The sequence below is a fragment of the Dermacentor andersoni genome, chromosome 1 (genome assembly GCF_023375885.2).
Source record: "Dermacentor andersoni chromosome 1, qqDerAnde1_hic_scaffold, whole genome shotgun sequence".
Lineage (NCBI taxonomy): Eukaryota > Metazoa > Arthropoda > Arachnida > Ixodida > Ixodidae > Dermacentor > Dermacentor andersoni.
The window spans coordinates 361,086,477-361,105,794 of record NC_092814.1 but is presented as its reverse complement, the minus strand read 5'-3'; the positions used below and the strand labels follow the sequence as shown (position 1 = coordinate 361,105,794).

General features: G+C 43.3%; 1 protein-coding gene across 1 annotated transcript; it reads left to right on the top strand.

Moving 5' to 3' along the window:
• The first annotated feature begins 1,441 nt into the window (after positions 1–1,441).
• LOC126516840 (uncharacterized) lies at positions 1,442–6,088 on the top strand. The gene is made up of 8 exons (XM_050166933.3): positions 1,442–1,741; positions 1,829–1,954; positions 2,515–2,674; positions 2,840–3,003; positions 3,482–3,690; positions 4,290–4,692; positions 4,832–4,932; positions 5,654–6,088. Exons 1-8 carry the CDS (start codon positions 1,533–1,535, stop codon positions 5,713–5,715), a joined length of 1,434 nt encoding a protein of 477 aa, XP_050022890.3. The 5' UTR covers positions 1,442–1,532; the 3' UTR covers positions 5,716–6,088.
• The last annotated feature ends 13,230 nt before the right edge of the window (positions 6,089–19,318 follow it).

The following is a 19,318-nucleotide window of genomic DNA, read 5'->3' as shown; positions in this document are numbered from 1 at the left end:
CCACTTGATGACAGCTCATTCATGGCCTTTATAGAAGGAATTAAAAAACAGTTCACTGCTGGCTTTCCTGGACCAAACCAAAGTCCTGCTAGCAGGAGGTTCTCAATACGTTGCTTGTAGGGAAGCTCATTTACCATTGCAAGCAGAGGCCACATACTGGATTTAGAGTTTTCAAAAAGGGGCACACCATCAGTATTAAAAGTTAAAGTGACATCATTTGGTCCCAATGGCAACTTGTGGTACTGATAACGCTGAGTGATGTCACTCACATCAAAAGATGCAGCTTTTTTGGTTTCTTGTCGACTTTTTGATTCCAAAATGTCACGGATTTGGCTCTTTAGATCCATAACAAGAAAAAAAGATGAACTTTTCATTAAGGTTTCACCAATAAGTACTAAGCTGCACTGGCTGCATGTCACATTTTCGGCTTGCACGAGTTCGCCGATGTATGCACTGCATCTGCTGCAATAAAAGTGCTTTACATATTGCTTGCCAGCACCACAGAAGTGCCGAAAGAAGGTGTACTTTGATGTTGGGTAAGATACTCCTGCTGGCAAATGAGCACTCAGAAGCTGGAGTAAGCTTTCTGTGGCTTCCTTTGAAGAACCATGGCGCAGGCTGTGAGCCATTACCATCAACAAGCTTTCAGCTCTTGTCACCTTGGATCCTGGAAACAGGTCTTCATCCTAGCACAGAAAAAAAAATATGATTTAGCAACAGGACAGTTAGAGCAAGATGTTTAGACATGTACATGAAGCTGCTGTTCAAGGCATGGAAAATGAGTTAAAAAGAAGCAGCTTGAGAGTAGACCCTTATGAAGTGCTGCAAATTTTTTTTCCGATGGCCAACAAATACCCACAACTTAAATGATGTTATGCATAAACCTATATGGATAGGAAAAACTAGATTCTTGCAAAAAAATTGTGGGGTACCTCTTCTGCAGCGACTTTTGGTTCGAGACATTGTGCCGCCATATAATGCTGCTTAGCCACTGCTTTCTGTCCTCCGTCAGCACTTGCAGCTGATGAATGTAATCGCTGAGGGACAGTTAAAGAAGGTGAGAGCTGTCATTCTTTCATTCAAGTGCAATGCCTCTGGAATACTGCACATTGTTTCACCACAGAAAGTTGGCTTCTCATGTGTGTTTCGTGCCACATTGAGTTTTTCAATATCACATTGCCATGCAAAAATCATGACATCCAACTTAACTCGATTTCATGAGTAGTTTTGATGTTTCACTAACTGCAGTTTTTACATGAACTCATGGTACGTTCTAATGGTACGTTCACACTGAGGAATCCGGCGTCTACAGCGAATGGAATTCTCCTGCCGCCGAAAATCGCGTAGTTCACACTGCTTGCGGACCGCGCCGCCGGAAAGACATACAGCGCCATCTGCCCCATAAACTGCTAACCTCCAATCAAGCGCAGGATATCCCGGATGTTCGCGTGGCTCGAAATTGCGCAGTTGTCTCCGCTCGCGTCGAGTTCGTGTGTTTATGTTGCGCGTCTCCCCCATTGCTTGGAAAGACAATGATGAACCCCGAGCAAGAAGAGGCAGTACTGCTCGGCCTGTTGGCAAGCACCTTTCTGGCGATGCATGACGCGCAGAAGCATTCGCCGAAGAGACGGCAGCAGCGGCGTTGGTGGGTTCGCCCAGCTCTGCAAGAGCGCGAACAGCTTGGTCACGCCACGCAACTGCTACCCCTCCTGCGAAATCGCGACGTGGAGTACTACAGAGAGTAAGTTGAGATGATTATTTGTGACATTCAATCACGTGCAGTTAAATACTTCGATGTCGCTATACGCACTGTGTTTTGTATTCCTAGATACCTGAGGATGCCTCCACGTACTTTCGACACGCTCGTGCAGCTCGTCGGACCACACATGCGGAAGAAAGATACGAATTTCCGAAAAGCGATCAGTTCCGAGCACCGGCTTGCGCAAACTGTCAGGTAAGATGTCGAAAACACATGCACATGCAACTGTTGAGGACGCTTTGGCTCACTGAGAATTGTGTAACTGAAAACATGCATTCTAGATTTTTCGAGTGGTTTCAATGAACCTGCCACAGTGTCTGCTTGGAATTGCGTTAACTAAATACGATTCATGTGGTGCTGTGAATGGCATTTAGTTACGTAAATATTGAGCAGATGTCAAAAGCATGCTTGTCATAAGCAGCATTTCCTCAGCATAGGCGACACTTGTTTCATGGCGCCTGAGAATGAATGTTTATCTCGCCACGTTATTATTAATTGTAACGTTGCATAAGTTGTCCTAAATATCGCAATAAATTATATATTCGTACGTCCAACCGCATCACATTTGATTTATTTGGCTTTGATCAAAATGCAACCGATGTCATAGCCACAGAACAGGCGAGGCAATGTGCAATACAATGTACTTGTAAAGATGGGAGTGGCTTCCCTTGAACATGCAGATTTTCCCATATATATAACCTTGCACCTATATGGAATTGTGCACGCCCTCTGAATTTCTTTATATTTTTCTTCAGATTCTTGGCTGCAGGGGAAACGCGCCGCTCATCTTGTTTTAGCTTCCTAAACGGACGCTCGACAGCCTGTGGCGTTGTGTCGTCGGTGTGCCAGGTGCTGTGGGACGTCCTTGGCCCTTTGTACGTTGCCTGTCCATCAAGTGCAGATGAGTGGCTGCGGGTAAACACGATGTTATTACATGGTCTTCAATGCGCGTACTTTAATTGTGATAGCACGTACATAGCTGATATGTCATCTCTGCAATGGTTGCTTTCATTGATGTGGCTCTCGCTCACAGGGCAGGGTTATGCATTCTCATCTCGTGTACCTTCATCCTTCAGACAGATTGCAAGTGATTTCGAGGAGCGGTGGAACATGCCCCACTGCGTGGGCGCAATTGATGGAAAACATGTTGCCATCGAATATCCTTCCAAATCAGGAAGTGAGGACCGGAACTACAAAAACTTTTTCAGTAAATCTCTGCTTACCATCAGCGACGCCTGCTACAGGTACTTGCACAGAATTGATGCGTTACTGGTACTAAAATTAATCATTTTCAGCACAACCTGGTACAATTATGCTCATTGTGACATAGAGTTCAAAAGCATATTGAGGATTTCTTTTGAGTGAAAGGCGTGTGCTTAGGTTTAGGTGAATAGTAAAGAGCCCCGGCTGATCAAAGTTAATCCGTGGTCGCTGACCACGGCGCGCCTTGTAATGATATTGAAGTGTTTACATACAAAACCCCAGAAATTATATTTGAGTATAAGGTAGTAAGTTTGCTTACATGTGTATGTGCAATTATTGCAAAAAGTGTGCATCTCTTTCAAAATACAAAAGAAAAGGACACCTTACTTAATGTAGGCTGCAAAGTTGTATCGCTGCTTTTGTGTTACATAGCTTCTTTTCCTTAGCCTCTACTTTGCAGACAACCTAACAGGTTCAAAATTAGTGTTTAAAGAGAAGTGTTTTTGTTATCTTCTTCAGATTTCTGTACGTAGAAATAGGTCACCATGGCAGTGACTCAGATGGTGGTGTGTTCAGCCGAAGTAGGCTACAAGAGGCCATTCTTTCCAACAAGCAAGGATTCCCCCATGATGCACCATTGGGCAACGTTGGCAACATTCCCTTCTACCTGGTGGGAGATGAAGCGTTTCCCCTTAAGACATACATGATGCGGCCGTATCCCAGGAAAAGCAAGTTTAACCTTTTCATTACTTTGCATGCTCGGTAGCATTGTTTTAATTATACGTACCTAAAGCTGTTTATTTTCCTAATTCACAGAAGAATGAACAGCTCAGAACACACTGTGATTGCATTGCCCGTCAAACACCTGAATGAATATGTTCACCGACAGTGCTTATTGAATGTAGGTACTTCAAAAAAGGAATTGAGCTTGAGATGATCACATAGTCCTTGAAGGTGCAATTTGCTCAGCATATTTGTCTTGCTGCAGCAGTGTTACCCCTTAGTGGATATGGTTTTCACTGGACGTGTGCATATCGGGCTGTAAATATACAACATACACACGTGTGAGTTAGCATTGTAATCTTTTTCCAATAGAGGTGCCTGAAGCACTTCATTGACATATTTCTACACTTTTGTTTCGAAGGCCATTTCTATGGTTTTCCCTACTTTCCTGAGGAAGCATTTTCTTGATACATAACCAATACAGTAGTACAAAAGCAAGTAACGATGCACATACTGCTCTTCCGCCTTGTTGCTTGGACATTGTCACTGCTGTTACAGAAAATTTTGTTTTTGCAGCTCAATATGTGCCTAACTTGTCATGCAGGTCTTCACCCATTTTTGCCTGCTAGCACAGAGGAGCAGCCATTAGAAGGAGATTCTTCATCAAGCCACTTTGTCGAGACCCGCAAAAAAAGGATCAACTACCGTCTCAGCAGAGCCCGTCGGGTCATAGAGAATGCCTTTGGCATAATGGCACAGAGGTGGCGCATCCTGCGCCGCCCGTTCAAAGCTAAGGACGAGAATGTGAGAGGGATTATCTCTGCTTGTGTAGTCCTGCACAACTTCCTGCTCAAGGAGTCCCCCACTTCCCGATCTGCATACTGCCCTCCTGGAACAGCTGACCATGTAGACTGGCAGGGAAACATCAGTGAAGGGAGCTGGAGGGCCGAGGACAGCAGCAACAATGCACTGCCACCTCTGCGTAGCACAGGCTGTCACTCAACCAGGTAACGAAGTTTTCATGTGGCACGTTACATAATTATGGAGAACTTTCCAGGAAGCATGCAAAATCATGACTTTGGGTAGTCCACTGCTTGCTACTGCTACTCCTGCATATGCATAATTGTGTGATACTTCTTTCTTAAGAGCTGCCTACAAAATGCGGGACGACCTTGCCAAGTACTTCGTCACTGATGGCCAGATCCCTTGGCAAGAGTCCATGATCATGGACAGAACACTGTACAGTGGTGAGTAAAAAGTTTATTGGATACTGATTGTCCTTGTATTCAGCAACGAAACGAATTTTGACACATGTCTCTTTCCTGCTTTGCTTCCATCACTTTGTCATGCATGACCTTTTGTAGCGCCGTTATTGCATCTATCTGCTGATGCGTATTCAGTAGACGCAGTTGTTGGGCAATTGTCATACTGAAGAAGTATGGTAGGTCGTGTGCTTCTTTCGATGACTGCGATGATTTGACTGCACGCAGTTGCTGAAGACACTCTGACGCTATGTCGACATGCGACACTGATTGTGCAGATCTGAAAAAAAAATGGTGTATACTTGAGCAACATAGTCCTCACACTGTGTGTGCCCTGATCTTACCTGGAATCAGTGGATGACAGTCTGGGGATCTTACGTGGCCTGTTCACCCAGAGGAGAAAATTTAAGTTTACATTGTCAATCACACGCTGTGCTACAAATTCACATAATATTTGTGGATAGAATAGCACGCATGCATGCGGACTTATTAAGTGATCCTAATGCAACTACTTGCCTTTCAGTATGAAATGCTGCCTCTTGGTCGGTATCCCCGCTGTACCTTGACCTGCAGAAAAAAAATGCTGTTACCACATATAGATTGCACTGAACCTAAACAAAAGAATGAAGTCAAGCTTATTTTTGGGGATTTTCAGGTCAACACTCTTAAAAACATTACTCTCACCTATCTGGTTCTGTGACTGCAGGTGTCACACAACGTGGCCACGATCCTGCTCCGGAAAGCTCGTCTACGGAGCTTGCATCGTAAATGGTATCGTCCAGCTGGCTTTGCTCGACGACCTCCGTGCTGCCTTCCATGCCTGTGCTTCGGCGAAGCACGAGTGGTGTTCTGTGTTATCTGTCATTCACCAAAAAAAAGCACACGAAACACTTTCGAGCTTCAAATATTCCTCACAGCTTTGTAGAATATTGTTTGCATGAAATGAACATGGACAGTTGCTTTATTAAAGCAACGCAAAATTATGTAGGGCAACTTGAGAAATAAGATCTTTCAGTGGAATTTTCCAAATGTGTACTTGCTAATGGCACAGTGGGTATAACCACAATAGGCTTTCTTGCTATGGCAACTTACATGCATGTTTTTAGTTATTTTAAACAATATCACTGTAATCCAATAGTGTACGCACCTATCACAGCCTCCACACGTGTGGGATCGAGGGCCTCCTTTCGTCGCGTCTCCCCCCGAAGGCAGCTTTTCCCTCCAAAGAGGGACTTGCCCCGCAACTCTTCTTCAGGGAAAACGTGGCGCAAAAGTGCCCTGGCAAATTTGCCAGGGCCACTGCCACTGTCACAGGCTCGGCAAAACTGGTTGATGATTGACTCGTCAACCAGCGTGCCACCGCCAATGTCCACCTGGACACAGAAAATTAAGAGACACTTTAGAAGCTCACCTTTGATCCTACAGGGCATAAAGGTGAACAATGTATCACCAAATATACTAGCCATAAATGACAGCAGAAGAAAAACAAGTGTCTGGCAGCATCGTCACTTGGTTTGCATTGTAGAGGCATGTCTTTGACAGTTACTTCAGAGACTGACACTGCAGTGCAGGTGCAAGTAAGAAAGAAAAGAAAGACGGAAAGACAAATATAAATTGTTCACAAGTGGACTTCGTAATTGATGGCTCATTGCTTACAGATACACAGGCAGCTGTCAGCAGGTGTGACATCAACATGATCATTGTTAACGACTACTAAATGGCGTATAGTTTCAGCAACCTTCCTGCAACGGCTTGCCACCAGCCATCATGCTGGCCAGGCATCAGCTTTAGTCATAGGCACAAATTGCAAATGATCAACTGCACATCGTTAAGTGATCCAGACAGACCCCTTTTACCACCTCAAGTGATTCCAGGGGCCAGCAATTTGGGAAACACTGATTTAACCTTGCATTGCTCAAGGCATCACTTCAAATGCACTATACGGCCAAAAAAGAAAAAAAAAAAAAGGAACAACTGGCAGCAAATAAGCGTACCTTTGTGCAAGCAATCACCGGTTCCTCCGGCTTGCTTTCGGCTGTCTGCAGCATCTTTTTCAGCCGCTTGACCATCTTGCCAGCTTCTGCATAATGAGCAAGCAAAACAACTAGTGAACAAAAGTGTATGTGTATTTCAACCATTTCAGTGAAAGAGCACGAAATACTAATTCCTTATGCAGCACTATATGTCATACATAATAATGAACTTTGTGACACTTCTGTTCTTTTTGTGCATCAGTCATTGATGCATGATTTGGTGCAATTTTGTGTCCACAAGTTATACATGTAATACGTAAAAGTCATTCTGTAAAAAGTGTTGCAAATACAAAACTGCACCATGAAAAATGCAGAGTGAGACTTGATGGCTGCACAACTTGCATAGCTTCAACAGGGTTGCCTGCTAAGTATGAAACAGAGTGCACGTTCCCTCATGTTGCAAAAGGTACATTATGCAAACTGATCACTGCCTAAATGGTCACCAAGAGGGACAAGTACTACATCAAGTCATAAAATTGACCCGTGCCTTACGTGAATGTGTGCTCTAAATTTGATGGTTTCGCATTAGTGGCTCAGAGCAGTCTTTTCATGCTCACAGCAAGGTCGATTGAAATAGGTCGCGAAGCTTCGGGCGAAAAGTGGTTCAGTACAGATTGTCACCGACATCAGCATGGGGGGTTATGGGAGCCGCGATGGAAGCGCGGCTATGTTTGGAGGGAACAAACATTGGGAAAGAAAAACGCGTTTTTTAATTCAGGCGAGACACAGTTAGATTCATTGAACGAAAATAAAATTCCTACTCAATTTTATATATTCGTGAAGAGTTAAGAAAATACAAATTTATTTAATCTTATTATTATTAATAAATGCATTTCTTTTCAGCGCCCATCGCTACAGGGGGCGTTGACGCCACTATCACTCGCAATGCAATGCACGTCTTGAAATGGGCAGAAAGGCGCACTCGTAAAGTTCACCTGTTGAAATACGCCCCCCTCACAGTTTGTGCTTTCTTGCTTGTCGAAGTTTGTCTGAATTTGGCGACGCGGGTAGCTTCATCGATTCTTAATCTGTTCAGTCAAAAGTAGTGAGTTACGACCCCCAGATAATTGTGTAGTTGTTTTCGTGCGACTGCGCTGGCCGACGGGCTTGGCATCCTACAATAGGATCAGCACTCTAAACCTAAAGCTTTCGTTGGCCTTTAAAGAAAGTATGTTCTGGGCAGGGATGCGATTTCGATAACCGTACGGCTGGCCTTTTCCTGCATCGCTTTCCACGCTGAAAGCTCGAAACGCCCATCAAGTCGAATGGCGGGACATTTGAATATATAGCTCCAAAGGCAGGACAACAAAACAAATTTCGCGCCTTCGAAAACAACATGACGTCACTTCTGCTTTTAACGGCTATGGCGTCACATTATTTTTTCTTCCGCCGGAAGTGTTCCCACCACATAGAGATGGCGCTAAGCCCCATGAACCGCCGATGGACCGCCATGTTTTGAACGTATGGGCTCCTATGGAAGCTTCACTACCAGGTATATTTACCTTGCTCACATTTCCTTTTTCTTTATACCAACACAGAAAATCCCAACCTCTCCTACACATACCTTGCTGCATGACAGGGAAATCCCACAAACAACGCTGCTGGCACATTCTGGAAACTTGCACGTGTTTTGTTTCCCAAGCATCTTGGCTTTCCACCTTTTCGATCTTATTAACTGTCTTGCACTTTCCTTTTCTTTTACGTAACAGGCTATGCTTGTACGGTAAAATTACAGGTTTCCAGATTTCTATCAAATCTTTTTGTTAATTCTCCTGCTGTCCTGATCGCCAGCACTACGTTTACAGATAATTGCACAAGCATGCAGTTCAGGTATATCGTATTGACCGGCCTGTCTATCTGGAGTTCTCAGCTTTCCAATACTGCGTGGTGGTACGACATTCTGAATGCACTGGTGGTAAATGCCAAGGCAATCCCTCTATATCACTTCCGAGTCGCCATACAGAACCATGTTGATGTCCCGGTGCTTCACAAGCCTAGCTTGCGTGCTGCCATTGGTCTTAAATTGAAGTCTTAGAACTAAAGTTCCCCTTCCTACGGCAGTTCATGCATAAATTCCAGCCCTGTGTGCACATTTCAAAGCAAGGAATTTACAAAACAGCAAGAACTCATTACATATTACAATTATTTAAAATCTGGTCAAATACAAAACCTTGTTGCATCACTGCAATAAGCCAGACAAGAAACTCAATCAGAAGAGAAAATCCGTCTTACATATAGCATGTACCTCGCCTGCATACGTGCTTGAAGGGCTTTGACATAGCAATTTTTTTCCGGTAACTTAAGATTCTAGATCTCTAAACCCCAGAAAAAAATACCGATATTCCTCGGAGTAATTTATTATGATAGCTTTTCTATAGTCAGTTTGGGTTACATTTCCAAGGAGTATACTCTTTTGGGACGTTATGACGTAGTATGTGGTCAGGTGGGAACAGGACATTACGATATTCTGACACTTACTCCAGCTTGCTCGATCACCTCGCTACTATTCGTTGTGAGGGCCAATGTAGCAGCATAGCAAACAACCGAATGAGCGGCAGCGAGTGTCAGAATGTTGCAATGTTAAAAATTTAATCATGGGGGTTTTAGGTACCAAAACCACTTTCCGATTATGAGGCACGCCATAGTGGAGGACTGCGGAAATTTTGACCACCTGGGGATCTTTAACGTGCACCTAAATCTAAGTACACAGGTGTTCTCGCATTTCGCTCCCATCGAAATGCGGCCGCCATGGCCGTGTTTCAATCCCGCGACCTCGTGCTCAGCAGCCCAACACCATAGCCGCTAAGCAACCACGGCGGGTTTAAGTAAAATTTCACAATTGCTAAATTTGCTATAGATGAGTTGTATATACCACTGAACCAATCCTGGCAAAGCAGCAGAGCTGGTAATTGTATAATTTTTTTAGCAGCCATTAAACAGCACCTAGTAGACGATACATGTACTGATAGTCTTGCCACGGTCTGCAGTTCTATTGTGGCTCAAGCTGGCCTCACATTGCCATGCCTTGAGAACCACATACTAATCAGGACATGTGGGTGTTCCAAGCGTCTACTATAGTGAGAGGGCTCATGTCTGCTACAGCGAGAGCGCTCATTGTTGCACAGGTACACCAATGAGCGGTTGCAAAGGTGCAGCACTGCGATCTCGAAGGTTACATTGAGGAGCCGTGCAACTGCAAGTCATGTGCAACTGCTACCCAGCAATAATGCTGGCATTTTTTTTTCAGCTTCAGTATCAAAAACTGGTATTTTTCTATATGACGGATCGACGTTGGGCTAGTTGGCATTGCATTTCGAAGGCGACACTGTGCATAAAGCAAGGACAATGAAAGGTGAACAGCACAGCGATTGTCCTTGTCTTAGGCACCGTTTCCTCTTCCAAATATTTCTGCTAGTTCTGAAATTTCAAAGGCAAAATTTTGCACAGAGGCTCCTTTATGCCAACATTTAATGAAAGACTTTTTACACAGTTAAAGGCTTTGTTGCAGTTAGCCTTCAGCAATGTTACGAATCCTGCAAGGAAGGGTTGCAGTGCTCAGAAAGACTAATGTTTCGTGCACAAAAAGTCCTTTGGGGAACAATACCAACACGTAGTGTTTACCTGCGTGTACTTCATGTGCATTAAGGGCATCATAAATAAACTGAAGAATCAGTAAGTATATGGCTGCTTCCATAAGGTGCTTACCAGTCACATAGCCGTGTCCTTCCTGAAGCCTCTTGAGGCTTTGCACTTCTGCTCTTAGGGCCTCATTTTCTACCTCCAGCTGGCGCACTCTATCACCACAAGTGCCGCAAGCTGCATTCTGAAATCATGACAGTGCATGCGTTCTTAGGCATCAAAGACACAGAAAAATGGGTGCAGATGTTCAGTCAGTAACATAACTGGGGAATATTACTTCTGGAGGTTGGTTCTGAATGCTGGCCTGTGACTGAATATTGTCAGTGCTTTTAAGAAAGCAGAGGATGGGAACAGAACAGAAGGAACACTTGCCTTTAACCGATTTTACTTGGAAGGGAAATTTAAGATCACAGAAAGACTGGGAAGGATACAATCCGATCTCATGCCCAGCATTACTCACCATGTGCGCGTAGCTCGTTTGCTAACAGAACGAAGTTCATTATGAGACAATGTAAAGAACGCAGTGTTTGCACAGCCATCGTCTCTTCTGATGCACATTTTACACTGTTACACTACCACTAAAGACATAGTCGATAACAAGCATGAACGACAGACTCGTAGCTGCTTAACATGCATGCGTTTAAAAAGCCCGATGCTAAATGTAACTTTGATCTTGTAAACTAAGCCATATGATGTGAATATAGTAGACAGCAAGCAACAGGAAGAAGCAGAGGACAATGTTTAAGTCCACAGAGCACCACCATACATCAGACGTCGATGTGTAGAACTACTGCATTCATCATGCAGTCACAGAGGCAGCACGGCCACCTAATCCATAGTAGCCCTACAGACGGTGCATAGAAATAGCTTTCAATTGCATTCTGTCCACTGTCACGATGGTAATCTTACTGACAGTGACGCAATTAATCAATGCAGCAAATGAATGTAGCGCCACCATGCATTGTGATGTCTACGGTGTGCCAACTCCACAAATTTCGCACCACCAAAACAGTGCGATTATACAGCAATGGCAGAACTTATGTAAAAAGTACATGGTTGTGACATATTTTGCATGTTTTCCACAACTCAAATGTCTTTCTGCATAGTCATAAAATATACCCTTAAATGCATGGTGTATCATATATGACATATGCAAGTTTATGTAATACCCCAGTCACACGGGCACCCGCAAACTCCTTTTAACTCCATTGTCTTTATCTCGAAGATGCACTGGGTGTCACACGGTCGCCCTTCCGCTAAGAGAGTTTAAAGGAGCTTTTGGTCAAGGGAGATTGGCGATCTTCCTCAGCGACTCAAGGAAGTACTGTTGTGCCCATACATTTTGTTGTAAAAGTGATATATTAATTATTGTTCAAATTAAAAGTAAAGTAGCAAAACATGGTGCCAAGCGGCCTAGGTCGAGAGTATTGTGCAGCAGGAAGCATAACTGTTGCTGAGTTCTGCTTGGACTTTTATTTAATTCAACGGAAACATTTTAAACGCGCGCTACATTATTTCTAATGCGAACAATAATTAAATTATCACTTTTACAGCAGGCCGCTGAGGGAGATTGCCGATCTCCCTTGACTAAAAGCTCCTTTAAACTCCCTTAGCGGAAGGGCGACCGTGTCACACCGAGTGCACTTCCCTCGAGATAAAGATGATGGAGTTAAAAGGAGTTTTCGGGTGCCCGTGTGACAGGGGCATATTCGCTTAAGACATTAGAACCAGTGTGTTACAGATGTCCCACTCCACCCAAAAAGAGGGGTGGAATGGGATAGATTTCAGCTATTAGAAGCTTATTTTTTCGAAAGTGCGCCAGAAGTGGTTGGAACCAGTGCTCCTCGGAATTTGTGCAGCATGTTTCGACTTGTCCTATAATCCATCCAAAATCTGGTTGCGTTCAAAATAAACAAAACTAAAAATACATCAGTGAAAAGTGTCCCATTCCTCCAGACTCTCCCCTATGTATCAAGCTTGGCTTATAAAATCACAACAATGCAATTCTCGTCAAATTTTGTTTGCTCAGGCATACTAGGCCTATACAAAGGCTTGTTTTATTTTCACAAAAACAAAACATGAGAAATTATAAGGGTTTACATGCCAAAACGACAATCTGAATTTTAGGTACGCCATAGTGGGGGACTCCAGATTAATTTTGATCACCTGCAGATCATTAACGTGCCCCCAGCGCACGGCACAAAGGCGTTTTTGCACTTAGCCCCCACTGAAATGCGGCCACCGCTTTTCACAAGAAAAGAAAAAAATCCATGCAGTAAAGGGTTAAGCCCAAAGTAATTAGGCATAGAATTTATTAGTGTGCAACAGTGAAAACTTCATTTGCTGCATTTTTTTGTCAATGTCACTAAATACATGACTACAAGGTGGGCCTAGTGAGAGCTTGTAGTATCTTCATTAACTGGTATTCCAATCTCAGATGCGGGAATCACTCCTTCAGCCCTTTTAGAAATAAGACTTGTGAAGAGGGGTAGGGTGACCGCAATATGACCACGCCCGTGCGCCGCAAGCACCACGTGGACGCACGATTGTATAATTGAAAACGGCGGAATCCTACGTTTGCTAAATTTTAAAGTGTTATTAGAAGCGACAAAATGCATGCAACAAGCTTAAAACGTGGTTAGTTTCATTCATGAAGTGTAATTCAACACTGCACCCGCGTGGGCTTTATACGAACCGCTTCTGTCGTTGAAATTAGGGCCCCTGCGTAGGCGACAAGCCGCGATCGCTTCTTTTCAAGGGCTTGCCGGCTCCCTGCGAGAAATAATGCTCAAATGCAAGTGCTCAAACAAGGCTTCGACAAATACATGCACAAGGGGTGAGAAGAAACGATGCCCCCTGTCAAGGCCCAAAATGTTGTGAACCGAGCATAGTAAAGCACCCAGCAGGACCAAATTATCTGTATACTTTTTAACATTTACAGTAAAGCTATTTCCGTCGCGCTAACAGAGACGACACATGGAGTGTCGTTATAGCGCTTAAATATGGAGATATTTCCGTCTCCGTTTTAGGCCTCTTCGAGAGTGCCAGCATCACTTGCGATCGCCAATCGTTGCTTTAAAGTATGACGGTATATATACGTGCAAATATATGACTTGAAATAAGTGCTTACCGCAGTTGAGAAGGATTGCCGAGCCGCTGGTTCCCCTTCCTTCCAGAACACTTCCTACGTGCTACCGCGGAACTTCTTTATGGCGCCCTCCTGGGTCACCAGACTATAGCCGACATCAGCGTCGGCGAGTGCGCGGACGGGATACACATCCCATTTTTGCTCTGCCACAAATTTTATTAGTATGTGCGACATACTATCATAAAAATAAACACGCAAGTGCATTTTGTCGGATGCGCGCTGCTTTTATAAACATTCATGGACAAAAGCAAGCTGTTATAGTTGCTTGCTCTATCTATATGATGTCGAAAGATGTGGTGATAACAGAAGTAAATTCTCTTGGCTGAACTATTACAAAGAGTTTATAGAATTTATAAGAAATAATATTTACATATTATAATAATTTGTGTACTAACTGATACCTTGTGTGCAATTTAACGCTCCAGGGATGGCTGCTTATCAGTAACAACAGCCGATCTTCAAAGCCGTGTTTGCGCGGGCTCAGGTTAGGTTGACCCAAGCTTGACTAGGGCTACTGCCAAGGCACTTCATGTTTAGTTGAGTATATGGGTTCCACACTGCAATGGCATATACTATGCTGGGTCTGATTAAGGAATAATAGCATAGTAATTTCACATTGCTTGGGTTTAAGTTTTACAAGTCAGATGAGCAATTATTAGCATGCATATTCCAGGATAAGTTGTTAATGTAACACGTAAGTATTTGTAATTATAAACTTTTTTTACCGACGACGGACCAAGTAGGTAAGTAAAAAACGGAGTTGTTTTTTACATGTGATTGGGAGAAATACAGTTTTGTAGGTGTTTACAACCATCCCCCACTCATTGCAATAAGCTATTCAGGTTGTTCCTTAGCTCAATTTGATCATTAGATCACAAATATCTTTGAACAAAACACAGATATCTGCAAACAACCGGATTTGCCCACATAACTAAAAAAATATAGGAGTTACACAAAAACAAATGACACATTTGAAATCTACGTGAAAAGCTCAATTAATGGTAGTATTTTCACATCTCTAGTACAAATAAGTTTCTTTTTTTGGCTACCATCTCTCCATAAAACGTTTTTACTGTATGATTTGATCAACCGTCCATGTTCACATTAATAAAACTTCTTGCTGGAATAGTTATTTCACATTGCAGAAGAAAAGATACTGTGAGAAGCAAGCAAATACGGGAAGAGAAATGCCCAAACCGGCACTACCTTTCACCTAATGTTTTTTGTGGAGGCGCTAGTGCTGAGACGTTAATTACGACTCTTAATTTCTTTGTTAAATGAAAGTCCTTGGCCTCTAAATCTTGGAAATAATTTTGACAAACCTCAAAGTGCTGTTAGTCATTTAATATAACAGCTTTTCTGAGCGAGTTTTGTTTCCTGTGGGATACTGTATTGCGATGTCATGACACAGTAGGTAGGAACAGGACATTGCAATGTTCTACCTGCCGTAGTTGTTTAGTGACGATGATGTTGGGCTGTTAAACACGAGGTTGAGAGATCGAATCCAGGCTACGGCAGCCACATTTTGATGGCAGCAAAATGCGAAAACACTCATGTACTTAGATTTAGGTGCACATTGAAGAACCCCGGGGGTCCAAACTACCGGAGTCAGCCACTACAGCACGCGTCATAATCAGATCGTGGTTTTGGTATCTAAAACCCCAAGATCAAAATTTTAACATTACAACATTCTGACACTCGCTGCAGCTCATTCGGTTGTTCGCTATGCTGCTACATTGGCCCTCACAGCGAATAGTAGTGAGGTGATCAAGCAAGCTGGAGTAAGTGTCAGAATATCGCAGTGTCCTGCTCCCACCTGACCACATACTATGTCATGACGTCCCAAAAGAGTATCCTCCTTGGAAATGTAACCGAAACTTAATATCGCAATGTCCTGTTCCCACCTGACCACATAATATGTCATGACGTCCCAAAAGAGTATCCTCGTTGGAAATGTAACCTAAACTGACTATAGAAAATCTATCATAATAAAGTACTCCGAGGCATATCGATATATTTTTCTGGGGTTTAGAGATCTACAATCTTAAGTTACCCGAAGAAAATTGCTATGTCAAAGGCCTTTAAGCATGTATGTAGGCGAGGTACGTGCTATATGTAAGACGGATTTTCTCTTCTGATTGAGTTTCTTGTCTGGCTTATTGCAGTGATGCAACAAGGTTTTGTATTTGACCAGATTTTAAATAATTGTAATATGTAATGAGTTCTTGGTGTTTGTAAATTCCTTGCTTTGAAATATGCACACAGGGCTGGAATTTATCCATGAACTGCCGTAGGAAGGGGAACTTTAGTTCTAAGACTTCAATTTAAGACCAATGGCAGCACGCAAGCTAGGCTTGTGAAGCACCGGGACATCAAAATGGTTCTGTATGGCGACTCGGAAGTGATATAGAGGGATTGCCTTGGCATTTACCACCAGTGCATTCAGAAAGTCGTAGAACCACGCAGTATTGGAAAGCTGAGAACTCAAGATAGACAGGCCGGTCAATACGATATACCTGAACTGCATGCTTGTGCAATTATCTGTAAACGTAGTGCTGGCGATCAGGACAGCAGGAGAATTAACAAAAAGATTTGATAGAAATCTGGAAACCTGTAATTTTACCGTACAAGCATAGCCTGTTACGTAAAAGAAAAGGAACGTGCAAGACAGTTAATAAGATCGAAAAGGTGGAAAGCCAAGATGCTTGGGAAACAAAACACGTGCAAGTTTCCAGAATGTGCCAGCAGCGTTGTTTGTTGGATTTCCCTGTCATGCAGCAAGGTATGTGTAGGAGAGGTTGGGATTTTCTGTGTTGGTATAAAGAAAAAGAAATGTGAGCAAGGTAAATATACCTGGTAGTGAAGCTTCCATAGGAGCCTATACGTTCAAAACATGGCGGTCCATCGGCGGTTCATGGGGCTTAGCGCCATCTGTATGTGGTGGGAACACTTCCGGCGGAAGAAAAAATAATGTGACGCCATAGCCGTTAAAAGCAGAAGTGACGTCATGTTGTTTTCGAAGGCGCGAAATTTGTTTTGTTGTCCTGCCTTTGGAGCTATATATTCAAATGTCCCGCCATTCGACTTGATGGGCGTTTCGAGCTTTCAGCGTGGAAAGCGATGCAGGAAAAGGCCAGCCGTACGGTTATCGAAATCGCATCCCTGCCCAGAACATACTTTCTTTAAAGGCCAACGAAAGCTTTAGGTTTAGAGTGCTGATCCTATTGTAGGATGCCAAGCCCGTCGGCCAGCGCAGTCGCACGAAAACAACTACACAATTATCTGGGGGTCGTAACTCACTACTTTTGACTGAACAGATTAAGAAGCGATGAAGCTACCCGCGTCGCCAAATTCAAACAAACTTCGACAAGCAAGAAAGCACAAACTGTGAGGGGGGCGTATTTCAAAAGTGAACTTTACGAGTGCGCCTTTCTGCCCATTTCAAGACGTGCATTGCATTGCGAGTGATAGTGGCGTCAACGCCCCCTGTAGCGATGGGCGCTGAAAAGAAATGCATTTATTAATAATAATACGATTAAATTAACTTGTATTTTTTTAACTCTTCACGAATATATAAAATTGAGTAGGAATTTTATTTTCGTTCAATGAATCTAACTGTGTCTCGCCTGAATTAAAAAACGCGTTTTTCTTTCCCAATGTTTGTTCCCTCCAAACATAGCCGCGCTTCCATCGCGGCTCCCATAACCCCCCATGCTGATGTCGGTGACAATCTGTACTGAACCGCTTTTCGCCCGAAGCTTCGCGACCTATTTCAATCGACCTTGCTGTGAGCATGAAAAGACTGCTCTGAGCCACTAATGCGAAACCATCAAATTTAGAGCACACATTCACGTAAGGCACGGGTCAATTTTATGACTTGATGTAGTACTTGTCCCTCTTGGTGACCATTTAGGCAGTGATCAGTTTGCATAATGTACCTTTTGCAACATGAGGGAACGTGCACTCTGTTTCATACTTAGCAGGCAACCCTGTTGAAGCTATGCAAGTTGTGCAGCCATCAAGTCTCACTCTGCATTTTTCATGGTGCAGTTTTGTATTTGCAACACTTTTTGCAGAATGACTTTTACGTATTACATGTATAACTTGTGGACACAAAATTGCACCAAATCATGCATCAATGACTGATGCACAAAAAGAACAGAAGTGTCACAAAGTTCATTATTATGTATGACATATAGTGCTGCATAAGGAATTAGTATTTCGTGCTCTTTCACTGAAATGGTTGAAATACACATACACTTTTGTTCACTAGTTGTTTTGCTTGCTCATTATGCAGAAGCTGGCAAGATGGTCAAGCGGCTGAAAAAGATGCTGCAGACAGCCGAAAGCAAGCCGGAGGAACCGGTGATTGCTTGCACAAAGGTACGCTTATTTGCTGCCAGTTGTTCCTTTTTTTTTCTTTTTTGGCCGTATAGTGCATTTGAAGTGATGCCTTGAGCAATGCAAGGTTAAATCAGTGTTTCCCAAATTGCTGGCCCCTGGAATCACTTGAGGTGGTGAAAGGGGTCTGTCTGGATCACTTAACGATGTGCAGTTGATCATTTGCAATTTGTGACTATGACTAAAGCTGATGCCTGGCCAGCATGATGGCTGGTGGCAAGCCGTTGCAGGAAGGTTGCTGAAACTATACGCCATTTAGTAGTCGTTAACAATGATCATGTTGATGTCACATCTGCTGACAGCTGCCTGTGTATCTGTAAGCAATGAGCCATCAATTACGAAGTCCACTTGTGAACAATTTATATTTGTCTTTCCGTCTTTCTTTTCTTTCTTACTTGCACCTGCACTGCAGTGTCAGTCTCTGAAGTAACTGTCAAAGACATGCCTCTACAATGCAAACCATGTGACGATGCTGCCAGACACTTGTTTTTCTTCTGCTGTCATTTATGGCTAGTATATTTGGTGATACATTGTTCACCTTTATGCCCTGTAGGATCAAAGGTGAGCTTCTAAAGTGTCTCTTAATTTTCTGTGTCCAGGTGAACATTGGCGGTGGCACGCTGGTTGACGAGTCAATCATCAACCAGTTGTGCCGAGCCTGTGACAGTAACAGTGGCCCTGGCAAATTTGCCAGGGCACTTTTGCGCAACGTTTTCCCTGAAGAGTTGCAGGGCAAGTCCCTCTTTGGAGGGAAAAGCTGCCTTCGGGGGGAGACGCGACAAAAGGAGGCCCTCGATCCCACACGTGTGGAGGCTGTGATAGGTGCGTACACTATTGGATTACAGTGATATTGTTTAAAATAACTAAAAACATGCATGTAAGTTGCCATAGCAAGAAAGCCTATTGTGGTTATACCCACTGTGCCATTAGCAACTAGCTGAAGTATAGTAAGTGTTCCTAGTAATTTGTGTGGAAAGACAAATACTTCACTTGTATTATTAACCTTGTGGCTGCAATGTTATGCACAATTTTTAGAGGCCTGATAAAACAAATGACTGGTTGAGCTATGGATTGATCTTAGCCTGCCAGATAGCACACGTACAGTCGTAGGTCTGCTTCTGGTTCTCATGGCACAGTTTAAACCATGTTC

What these genes read in the sequence shown, in the direction of transcription:
- LOC126516840 (XM_050166933.3), top strand. Translation starts at nt 1,533, where the DNA reads ATGATGAACCCCGAGCAAGAAGAGGCAGTACTGCTCGGCCTGTTGGCA. An exon ending in GACGTGGAGTACTACAGAGA is followed by an intron (nt 1,742 to 1,828) that starts GTAAGTTGAGAT and finishes TTGTATTCCTAG; the next exon opens with ATACCTGAGGATGCCTCCAC. An exon ending in ATCAGCGACGCCTGCTACAG is followed by an intron (nt 3,004 to 3,481) that starts GTACTTGCACAG and finishes TATCTTCTTCAG; the next exon opens with ATTTCTGTACGTAGAAATAG.